This window comes from Aspergillus fumigatus, chromosome 2 (assembly GCF_000002655.1).
Source record: "Aspergillus fumigatus Af293 chromosome 2, whole genome shotgun sequence".
NCBI lineage: Eukaryota > Fungi > Ascomycota > Eurotiomycetes > Eurotiales > Aspergillaceae > Aspergillus > Aspergillus fumigatus.
The window spans coordinates 1,383,918-1,394,848 of NC_007195.1; the positions used below are offsets into that span (position 1 = coordinate 1,383,918).

Below are 10,931 nucleotides of genomic sequence, written 5' to 3' on the forward strand. Positions count from 1 at the left end.
GTTAGACATCAGAAGCCGGTCCAGAGAGGAGTTACCGGATGCAACCGCATATTACAGAGCCAAAACAAGCAACACCGCCGCCACGCTCTCGTGACACTCAAGTGCCCAACTTCATCTCCTGATAACAATGTGAGAAGAAAATATTTTCCTGCTCTATTATCGATTCCAGAAGGATGCTTCTCGCTAACTGTAATCTTAGCTTTCCAAGCTCATGATCAGACATGATTGCACGTAAGAACGCGATTTCTCTGTTGCGCTCTTGGACGCCCAGGTTGGGTCCCATATCCACCTGCGGCTTCTCGACATTCCGAACCCTCAGGAACACAGGTACAGCATTGCCTGCGAGAAAACCTGTGGGTGCATTCCGTGGAGGGTAAGAGCTTCAAATTCCTGGATTTGATGGTTTTATTGAGTATATGGGATGTTGTCCTGACGTCTGTTCTAGGCTGTTTGGGTTCCTCGCTGGAACTGCTGTTGCCAGCGCTTCGGTCTACTATTACATCTTAGGGGAGTACAGAGTCGCAAATCAAATGCTGAATGAAGATATTCATGTATGTCTTTCTTGACTTTCGCCTATAACGGAATTGAGGATTCTCCCCCTCTCCCCTCGCTCCCTGTCCCTCTGGGAGTGCTACCTCGCTATATCAGAACACCCGAGTGCGCGCAGATCGACGCAATGGACTGAATACCTCATTTATTTTCTTGCGTCACTTTCGCGCTCATCTATTGTATGGGTCATACTGATTGAGTTCGTTAGGCTCTACAAGCTGCTACAACAAAACTGCAAACTTACGTCACGGAACTGGAGGCAAAGATAGACCAGTTGCAAAAGAAGAAATGAAGGCAATTTGTTGGATCGTCTTCAATCTCATGGGTTTTTTCTTCTTACTCTCGAGTATCATATCTTGTTTAGGTTCTCTACCAGCTTGAGTGTATCATGTTTTAGGTGTCGTTTATACGGGCTCCACAAGAACAACATATCTGGAGTCATTTGAGATCCCGGATACTCTATATTGTACCTCTGTATACTTAACGCTCCCATCAAAGAACCAAATCAATCAATCTACCACTCAATGGACGTGGCCCATTGCCATGCGCCCAAGCACGTGACTCCACTCCTATGTGGATCCTCTGGTAGTTGGATGATGCAAACACCACCAACACTTATCCATGGCGCGGTATCTTTCAGTCTACTATAAGAGCATCACAGAAGATCGTTCACACTGGCAGGCAACTATCAGAATGGAAGCATATTAGGCCATATCATCCAACGCTTCACATTTCCATCATGTATCGTATCGAAGTTCTCCCCAGCACCTCCACCCATGTCACGCCCGGATGGACCTATGTCCCTGACCGCGGCTTCGACCCAGCGCAAGCAGCAATTACACCTACCATCGGCAGGAAAAGAGGAATCCGCGATGGTGGTCGCACCGACTTATCTTCGCGCCAGAACAACGCGATTATTCGCCACTTAGCGGAGCTTGACAGGGAGAACCATCGAGACGTGCATATTCCGATTCCAACGAAACCGAAGGATGCAGCCGGTAGAGGTATTGCAAGCATTGCGCAGAGATTCTAAAGCAACCCGACCATGGCTAACGTGCTTTTATTACTGCTAGGGACACGAGGGAAGACAACTTCAAACGTGCGCCGTATCCTACAATCGCAAAAAACCTTCCGAAACTACCTCGATGACGAGGAGGCGGCCCTGGCCCAAGCCGCCCAGTCGAGTATACAAAGACCCTCCCTCAGCAAGGTCACCAAGCCCTCCCGACGAAGTCTAACTCCCGCTGCTACCCCGCTCGACTCCTCGAAAAGGAAGCAATCCACCGTACCACCGTCAAGAGCCTCGACGATCCCGCCAGAGACCAGCACAAACGCGAGCCCTGACACAGACGAAGACAAGAAACAGCCGGAGCCAGAAGCGGAGAACCCTAACCGCCTGATAAAATCCGAGTACGACAACGATCCCCTTCTAAGGTCGTACATTCCCTCGGCACCCTCAGAGCGCATCATGCAGGCACTTCTCGCCGAACCGCCACTCACATACAACGCGGCTCGTGCTGGTCCGCCCCTAACCGCCAAGGCACCACGGCACTTTTGCTGTATGTGTGGATATTGGGGAAAGATTCGGTGCAAGAACTGTCATGTTCGGACCTGCGGACTAGCTTGTTACAAGGTTCATGAGGACTCGCGATGCGGAGCTTTCTTTTGAGGTATCTGGTGCTCGTGCAGATCGGTTTGGCTGGTGCGGCTTGACAAAACTTATCGAGGTTAAAAAGTCAAGGTCGAAATGCCAGCTTCATGGCTGTCAAGACAGTAAGTCGCGAAGCCTTGTGTGAATGGCGCAGGAGTCCCATAGCACGGTTTATCGCTGCTGGATGGAGGCGTCATTATCCACCCCTGCTCTCGGAGTCCATCACAAAAGCTTGACTCGTTACCGTCCCCAATGGTACAAATCGGTTGACGCGTCTCCTTCGTGATCGATGGAATGCCTCATCACGAATTCAATCCCAGACGAATTAAACGGATCGGGCAGCCTACCATCGCAGCTGGTGGGGGGTTTGTTTGCACGCAGCAGCAGCAGCAGCAGTAGCAGCAGTAACAGCAGTAGCAGCAGCAGCAACAGCCATCGTCAATGTGACTAAGCATCGCCAAGGACTTTCAGTAGTCCATAATACTACAAGTGAACAATCCTGGTTGTCACGTAGACAATTTTAATGATCGATGTCTGTGTACATAACATCAATTCAGAGAAATTTCCATATCCAAGAATCAACACTTCATCTTGATACCAGCGCGTAACTCCTCTTCCCGAATCTCAAACATGACCTGTGCTCCAACAAACAGTGCGCCACAAGCGGCAATAAGGAAGCCAATACCCGAGTATGACCCAAGAATCTCGGTTAGGAGACCCTTGAGCCCATCCAGTCCCAAGGCAAATCCAACAAGGTTGGCAATCATCATCATAAGGATATTGCCAACAGCGCCGACACCGCAGAGAACACGGTATGCGGTTGGGCGCGAGCGCCACGTGCGTGCGGGAAACAGCAGAGTTGCGATGGTCTCGGGCAGGAAAAAGAGGGTGATGAGCCAGCCCCACATGAGGAGACGAAGGTTAATGTCATGCCACAGAGCGACGAAAGTGAATACAACCAGGAAATTGAAGATCTGACGTGCTTTGGAGAGCAGGGCTGGCGACGATTTGTTCGCACCTCCCGAGCGTGCTCCTCCGCCCAGGGGTATGTAGAGATAGCGGACGATCCAGCGGTTAAAGGATCGGTGCCAGCCGCGCCAGAAGGCAAAGACAGAGTAATTGTTCGACACACAGCGGACCATATTCTCAGGGGGATCGATGCCGTCGACTAAGGCCCAGAGGCGGAAGAATCGCCAGGGAATGAGGAGCTTGAGCCAGATCATATGTAGATTGAAGAAGGCGAGCATGCTAAGTTGCCCCGTAGAATACAGGGACCAATCGGGCGATGCCTGGGAAATAGCCAGGGCGTATATATAATGAAGCATCAATTCCATGCTGAGCAACGTCAAGAAGAACCGGATGCCGTATAGAAGAGTACGAGTCTTTGTGAGGGATGGTGGTGGATATCTCTGCTGAGCGATATAGTCGTTGAAGGTCAGGATTGGACCGGTCAAGTACAAAGGAGAGTAAAGGGCATATGCGACGTAGTTGCGAGCACTGAACGCAGACTGTTCTGGCGGGATGCTCACACGGTCACGCTCCGACAGCGCTGCCGGATCGAGCTGTTTCTTCTTATGGCTGTCAGTTATCGTTTGCAAGAATCTGTGATCTCGGAGCATACTTCAATTGCGCTCCCTGCTGGATAATCCAAGCTCCAGTAGTAATCCATGTTGAAACTGATCAACCGGAGGACCGTCAGGTTGAAGAGGATCTCCCAGCGGGGGATTAAGCCTCCAAAGCCATCGATATACTTGGCCCATTGCACCAAGGAAGGTTCTCCACCACCACCACCTGCTGCGAAGAAAGTGGCCACGCGTTCAAGCGGGTATCCGGCACAAAGCTCGTTGGAGAATAAAGCGGAGATGTTGAAGATCCAAGTGGCCGCAGGGATATATTTCCTTGGAAGAGACTTGGCAATCTTGTAGTTCAAGTACAGAATCACGAGGACCTTGATAGCCGACACACCATGGAGCGCAGTTATGAAAACGAGAGCAAAGTAATAATCGAATCGCACCCGTCGATCCAGTCGAGCGTCTCCAGTAGTTGCTGCATCCGCACTCCGAGAAACAGAGCTGGCATCGGACCGCAGTAGATAGCGCTCATAGACTCGACGAAGCAAGGGATGAGCGACGAGAAGGATGAGAAGGTAGGGAATGTTATCACGAAAGTTTGAGAATTGGGCATCGGAGTTGTCCTATTCAATGTGGCAATCAGCATCATGCAAGATGGCAGATATGCAGCCAATACTCACCACCTTACGGCCAGGTATCCAGCCTGGTGATAGCAAATGTTCATAAGCAGAATAACCGGGATGACTCTCTAGAGCAAGTGATCAGCAGGGGTCTCCAAGCTCCCCCCAGACTCGCAACCACACGCCGTACCTTTCGAAGCATCAATAACAGTCTTGAACATCATAGGCACCACGGTTAAGAAGACAAGATAGTAAACAAAGAATTCAGGCGTTCGCCAGTTGGGAGGCGAAGCGCCATTGGCGATGGCATTTGCGCGAGCATCTTTCGCAGACGGGGGTCGCGTGTCAGCAGCGGCCTTTAACGAGGTGGTCGCAGACGAAGTAAAACGAGTGTCGAGGGTATCAAGAGAGTAGAGTCTCCGGAACCAGGAAAGGATCGAAGTCATCTTAACAGAAGCATCGCGTGCCGGGGCCCATGGACAAAGCTGCGGAGAGAAGAGGACAATGGGTTGCGGAGATCTGTACTACGGACACTGTAGATAGGGGCGGAGTAAGCCATAGATTACCTAGGCTCCTAGGTACAGTAGTCAAGATTCACGAGCTTGGATTGACTATAATTATACCAGGACATCTACTACGTAACAACCAACAGTGTGGGAATGTCATACGCCTCTTAAAGCTTAGATTTTCAATAACTACTGCCATTGCAAGCCAAACCTTCAGCCTTTCATCTGTGATCTGGAAGATCCCATTCCTAAGGTAGCGATGAGTAAGGTACTTGTCAAAGTCTAGATTATCATTGGTCAATATGAGTGCCTGACCCTGAAAGGCACTAGTGTTTGAGCTAGCCTAAAATGGAACAGGACTGCTATATTTGGAGGTCTCAAGCAGCTTTGACGCCTTGCAGCCTGAGGCATAAACGCAGCTAAAGCCCCACTTGATCGCCAGAATGAACGTCAACCGATAACTACATAGGTCTAGTATGATCAGACAAACACTCCAAAGATATCAGAACGGGAAAGTCCTGAACCGCAGAATAAGAACCGGAGCGTTTGTCAACATGGCATCGCGGCGAGTATTTCTACCCCGATCCTTGTCGCGTTTCACATCTTTTCCTATCTTGAGACGTCATGGAAGTCATGACACGTGACTGACATGTATCAGACTGCATTCAGAGTCCACGGCACTGTACAAGGCAAGTACTTTGATTGCTACCTTTGCAGTCTGGCTAGCGTAGTTCGCGTTCGTGCTTTGCTATTTTGTTACATTGAATGGTTACTAACTCGATCAACGTCTCCAGGTGTTGGGTTCCGGTAGGATGAATCGATTCTGTATGAGACATCCAGCATGGACATGTTTCTAACTCCTATATTTTGAAACTAGTGACTTCACTCAGAAGCGTGCAGTTGAATACGGGCTGAAAGGTTGGGTGAAGAACACTACTTGTGGAAAAGTCCGTCCGAACCCCCTGAGTTAGCTACATATCAGCAGATGCTAAAAATGGCAACAGGTTGAAGGAGAAGTCCAAGGTAATGAGGAGACGCTCCAGAAGTTCTTTAAAGACATCGATAAGGGACCACGTCTCGCACACGTGGTCAAGCTCGAGAAAAGGGATCTCAGCCCTGAAGAAGGGGAGGATCACTTCGTTGTCAGACGAACTTCCGATTCGGTCTTCGAAGCTACCAAATGATTGGGCTCAATGTCTTGTTGTCCAGACATTTCAGTCTTCGTCTTTAATCAAATGAAATCCTCTCCAATGAGCTGCTGAGTCAGTGCGAGCGTATGTAAACTCCACCGACTAATGGCTGTGAGAACATTAGAGAAGTATAAGTGCATGTAATGGTCAAGTTAGTCATGCTCTTCAGCTCTTGTAGGTCGGCATAGCGAGAATACTTCGGCAAACGGCATTGTTCAAACTCATAGACGGCATTTTGCCGTTCGGTTAGTAGACGTCCACCGCAACCTTCACCAATACATTTGCAGCAGCGTCTTAAGTGACGCAATGGGTCACCGAGTATATCGAGCAGCAACTAAACAAACTCGGAAAACCGAACACCGAACGCCGTTCAAATTTGCATCCCGATTTTTCTTCGGGCAGTAACTTACTGTAGATGCAGAAAATAGGGAAGACTGAGTCATTCGCCGTGTGGCAATCCCGGCTTCCCCCGAGGTCACATGGGCAGACTCCGGTATCTTACTAAGATACGATATCGTATCCAGATGACAGATACGAGATTATGCCAGTAACAGCTTCGCAAGTTTTTTGCCCATAGGGATAATGGGAAGGATGTACAATTTGCTTCTACTTCGTCTAGGGTCTGCAACTGATGAAGTGGATCCTTGATATTGTTTGAAGTTCAATTTTCCGTCTTGATCATGGCGTTATCATTGGTATCAATGGGTGGCTTCTCTGTAACTTCGACGTTCATTCTAGGTTCTATCAAAAATTGGATTCAGCCCGCTGGTTCCTCAGGCCCCCCAGGGCCCCCATATCGGTTTCCACCATCCATACCAATACGAATTGCGATCATCTAAGCCTCATTGGATCTGGTACGGCCTATCAGTTAATGTGCGCAATGATGACAGCTGTAGAGATTTTCTATGATGAGAAAATTTCCTTGTTTCATTCCAGATGAGTGCCCACTGTTTTTGTTTGGTTCCGCATCGCTTCCGGTTTTTGCCATAGATATGACTCTGCAAATATTTGGTCGGTTGCGTATATAAAGGACATGACTGTATAGACCATAAGCTGTGGTAGTCATAATTCACATATCCAAACCATCAAACAATACGAAAACATCATCCTCATATCTATTTCTCTTCAGACATCCTTATTTTACCGTCTGACAGAAAGTGATAACCGCCTATCCACATGAACTCGATAACAGCAACCATGCCCTTGCGGGCTACTGCATTCCCCAAACCATATCTCCGGTTTACTATCCGGACCTACGCAAGCGCAGCGGCTGCACCACGATGCAGTCGGCCCCTGCTAGCAAGCAGTAGCCACTTTCAGTCATTTACAAAACGGCCCATCTCGTCAACACCGCAGACACAAATCAAAGAATACTTTCCTCCGCCGAAGGCTCCTCACATCAAGGAGGTTGAGACGGCCTGGGTTCATCCTATGTATGTATCCTTTGGTTGATATCTACTTTTGACATGCTCCCGTGCTGACAATTTGTAGTTACACCGAAGACCAGATGCGCGCTGTTCAGATAGCCCACCGAGAAGCCAAGAACTGGTCCGACTGGGTGGCGCTCGGGACAGTCCGAGTGCTCAGATGGGGTATGGACTTCGTGACCGGGTACCGACACCCCAAGCCGGGCCAGGAACACGACGCCAAATTCAGAATGACCGAGCAGAAGTGGCTTACTCGATTTATTTTCCTCGAGAGCGTGGCTGGCGTGCCAGGCATGGTTGGAGGGATGCTGAGGCATCTGCGGAGCTTGAGACGAATGAAGAGGGACAACGGATGGTGAGTTCTCGTTTTGGTAATCGAGCTTCCCGCAGTTCACGTTGTTGCTAACAATAGCCAGGATTGAAACTCTTCTTGAGGAGGCATACAATGAGCGCATGCATTTGCTTACCTTCCTCAAGCTTGCTGAGCCAGGATGGTTCATGCGACTCATGGTTCTCGGAGCCCAAGGCGTCTTCTTCAATGGGTTCTTCCTTTCATACCTGATTTCCCCACGCACCTGCCACCGGTTCGTTGGCTACCTTGAAGAAGAAGCCGTCATCACCTACACTCGGGCCATCAAAGATATTGAGACAGGAAAGCTGCCCGATTGGGAGAAGTTGGATGCTCCCGAGATCGCCGTCCAGTACTGGAATATGCCCGAGGGGCAGCGCAAGATGAGAGACTTATTGCTGTACGTGCGGGCTGACGAGGCAAAGCACCGCGAGGTCAACCACACACTGGGAAACCTTCAACACAATGTGGATCCGAACCCGTACGCAGCCAAGTACAAGGACCCCTCCAAGCCTCATCCGACAAAGGGCATTGAGAATTTGAAGTCGACCGGATGGGAGAGAGAAGAGGTGATTTGATTCCTTCGTGTTTGTTTTCTTTCAGCATTTGGAGCCTGCATGTGATAGATGGCCTGTCTTTTCATTTGCTTCATTTGTTACCGAGTCTCAGGGGTTTGTTGATTCTATTGGTCTGATCGGTAGCTTCATTTTTTTCTGGTTCATCGGAGTGTGGAGTTCAGTGATACCTAGGCTACATGCCAGCGCTTCTCTTCTCTCAACAATGCCTGAATATCATAGTGTCGTGATGACTTGTGACGATGTTCTCCTCAATACTTCTAGAATCGATACACTTACCTAGGGTGCATGTGCCTTATGATTACGATTACGATCCGCGCCGAACCTCTTGGACCGGACGGAAAACTGTCGAATGCGGGGCAAAGGTTCGGGGTGACACTAGACCTGTTTTGGCAAAGTACCAACAAAGGGCACAAGGGTAGGCGGGTGTACCTGAGAGGATAAGATCATAAGACCAACAGCGATCGAAGTGAGACATAGGATAATGGGCAGAAACCATCGAGAAAAAGCAGAGACACAAATGAAAGCTCCTGATCATGAGTACTCTGTAGTATGTCTGTAATCAAAAGACATGAAATTTGGGAGTTGCTATAAATATGTCGAATCGCCATGATAGTCGACGTGTTGGCTCTCGGACTATTCGACCCGCTCGCCCCTTTAGTGGAAAAAAAGCCCCTTTTGAACCTCGAACAAATTATCGAGTGTCTTGTCGATCCGTCGCCACACATTGACCAAGCAATAATAATCCGGCCAACGGCCGATATTGACGTCTGATCTCCAAAAAACAGTACGGGACCATTACCGCCTCGATAACAATCTGTCCTCTCCACGTTGTGTGAGAGATCGCCTTATCAAACCGAGTCCGATCTGTTGCTATATAGATACTTTCGACCCGAGGGAAGAAAGCGGCCATCCAGAGTTCAATATTGCGGAAATATGGACGAGACTATTGATTCAGAATCCGTCCTCGCTCCCGTGAGGGCCTCGTCGCCGTCCCCCTCCATCCCAGCAACGCCTGCGATCTCCTCGTGTCCATCCCCTGACCGTACCTTCTCCACCATTTCATCCCTCTCAACCTCGTCCGCCACATCCGCCGATGCCAGGTCATCAATTTCGGTCTCTTCGAAACGACATGGGTACATCCGGCCACAGGGAGCCGAATTCGCCGAGTCGGCTAAGAATCGCGAGAGTGTGATGAGTCTGGGGAGCATTGCCCACCTACAGTACTATTTTGCGAGAACCGGTCTGCTAGACGGAAAGGGTGGGCATGCGCGCGAGTGGAAGAAGAAGAAAAAGCCCGAGGAGGAGCCTCGGCTCCTGTTGACACCTAATGCTCGGTTCATCGATGATTTGACGGAGAGCCCGACGGAGGAATATAGTTCAGATCTTGGTGAGGAGGACCCGGAAGACGAGATGATGCTCCCGCCGACGGTGAGCACGTACAGCGTGAAGACGCATCATATTCCGCCACCGCCGGATGTACTGGCGCTGCGGAGGGATTTGCTCGATGCGGTCGACAAGGCCGAGAAGAACATCAAGGACCTGGACTCGCAGAAGGAGCCTCCGCCGGAGGTGATGCCACCGCGGATCAGTGTATCTCGAGAAGATACAGAAGTGATTTCGCGGCCAGGCACGGCCAATGGTCCGCCAGGATGGCATGAGATTCAAGGCATGCGCATTCTGGACGCGGTTACTCTGGCCATCCGAGCGGCCAAGGTTTACTATACAGCGCATGAGCGCCCCGAACGGTTAGCTTCAATCAAGCCCGAGCGGGAAATCCGGCAGGAATTGTTTCATGTCCTGGAGGTGCTGAAGCGATGGGCCGCTCGCAATTTTGCGGGGGGCCTCCGCGAGGACGAGCGATCACCCATGATGGATTGGGTGTCAAATGTACGTCAGATGCTTGCCAGAGAGGAGAGCCTAGAGGCTTTGGAAGCGAAAGAGCGCGAAGGATGGGCCTGGGCGAAGGGCGACTGGAGCGGACGAGAACGGGAGCGCGAGGAATCGTTCCTGCGCAGCTTGCTAGAATCCGATACACCCTTGCCAACATGGACGTCCACCGATGGCGGGACATTGCCGACACCGATTCTTGAACGACTGCGGGACGGCCGAGACCTCGTCCGCATCCACAACCAGGCGGTCAAGAAATCCAAGCGACCGTTCGGCGAGATCAAGTCGTACCATCAAGACGTTGCCAAGCCGTATCGACGTGCGGAAAATCTTCGCTTCTGGCTGAAGGCGGCAGAGATCCGATGGGAGACGAAGCTGGAAATGGACGTGATGGGCGTTGTCCATGGCACCAGCGACGCGGCCTGGAGGCAATTCGACACGGCTCTTTTGTCATGGTGCCAGGCAGTCCGAGAAGAATTGATACGAGACTGGCGCGAGACACCGACGGCACCGGTCGCTGCATATACCCCCACTACTGACAGTCAGGGAGGTGGCGACCTTGCATGACATATTACAGATACTGGCAGTACAGACTGCAGATTA

General features: G+C 50.5%; 5 protein-coding genes across 5 annotated transcripts; 4 read left to right on the top strand and 1 right to left on the bottom strand.

The window, feature by feature from the left end:
• Window positions 1-73: 73 nt before the first annotated feature.
• Window positions 74-2,218, top strand: AFUA_2G05030 (putative HIT finger domain protein; the record flags this gene model as incomplete). The annotated part of the gene is made up of 5 exons (XM_744541.2): window positions 74-129; window positions 200-373; window positions 446-551; window positions 758-1,553; window positions 1,623-2,218. Exons 4-5 carry the CDS (start codon window positions 1,289-1,291, stop codon window positions 2,216-2,218), a joined length of 861 nt encoding a protein of 286 aa, XP_749634.1. The 5' UTR covers window positions 74-129; window positions 200-373; window positions 446-551; window positions 758-1,288.
• A 560-nt stretch (window positions 2,219-2,778) lies between these two features.
• Window positions 2,779-4,837, bottom strand: AFUA_2G05040 (putative glycerol:H+ symporter (Gup1); the record flags this gene model as incomplete). Its single annotated transcript, XM_744542.1, has 4 exons — window positions 2,779-3,771; window positions 3,822-4,394; window positions 4,452-4,519; window positions 4,582-4,837. 4 exons carry the CDS (start codon window positions 4,835-4,837, stop codon window positions 2,779-2,781), a joined length of 1,890 nt encoding a protein of 629 aa, XP_749635.1.
• Window positions 4,838-4,866: 29 nt separating this feature from the next.
• AFUA_2G05050 (acylphosphatase) lies at window positions 4,867-6,081 on the top strand (the record flags this gene model as incomplete). Its single annotated transcript, XM_744543.1, has 2 exons — window positions 4,867-4,941; window positions 5,902-6,081. The coding sequence occupies 2 exons, from the start codon at window positions 4,867-4,869 to the stop codon at window positions 6,079-6,081; spliced, it is 255 nt and encodes an 84-aa protein (XP_749636.1).
• A 1,182-nt stretch (window positions 6,082-7,263) lies between these two features.
• On the top strand, window positions 7,264-8,441 carry aox (alternative oxidase; the record flags this gene model as incomplete). Its single annotated transcript, XM_744544.1, has 3 exons — window positions 7,264-7,520; window positions 7,579-7,869; window positions 7,931-8,441. 3 exons carry the CDS (start codon window positions 7,264-7,266, stop codon window positions 8,439-8,441), a joined length of 1,059 nt encoding a protein of 352 aa, XP_749637.1.
• A 933-nt stretch (window positions 8,442-9,374) lies between these two features.
• Window positions 9,375-10,895, top strand: AFUA_2G05070 (uncharacterized protein; the record flags this gene model as incomplete). The annotated part of the gene is made up of 1 exon (XM_744545.1): window positions 9,375-10,895. One exon carries the CDS (start codon window positions 9,375-9,377, stop codon window positions 10,893-10,895), a length of 1,521 nt encoding a protein of 506 aa, XP_749638.1.
• Between the last annotated feature and the right edge of the window lie 36 nt (window positions 10,896-10,931).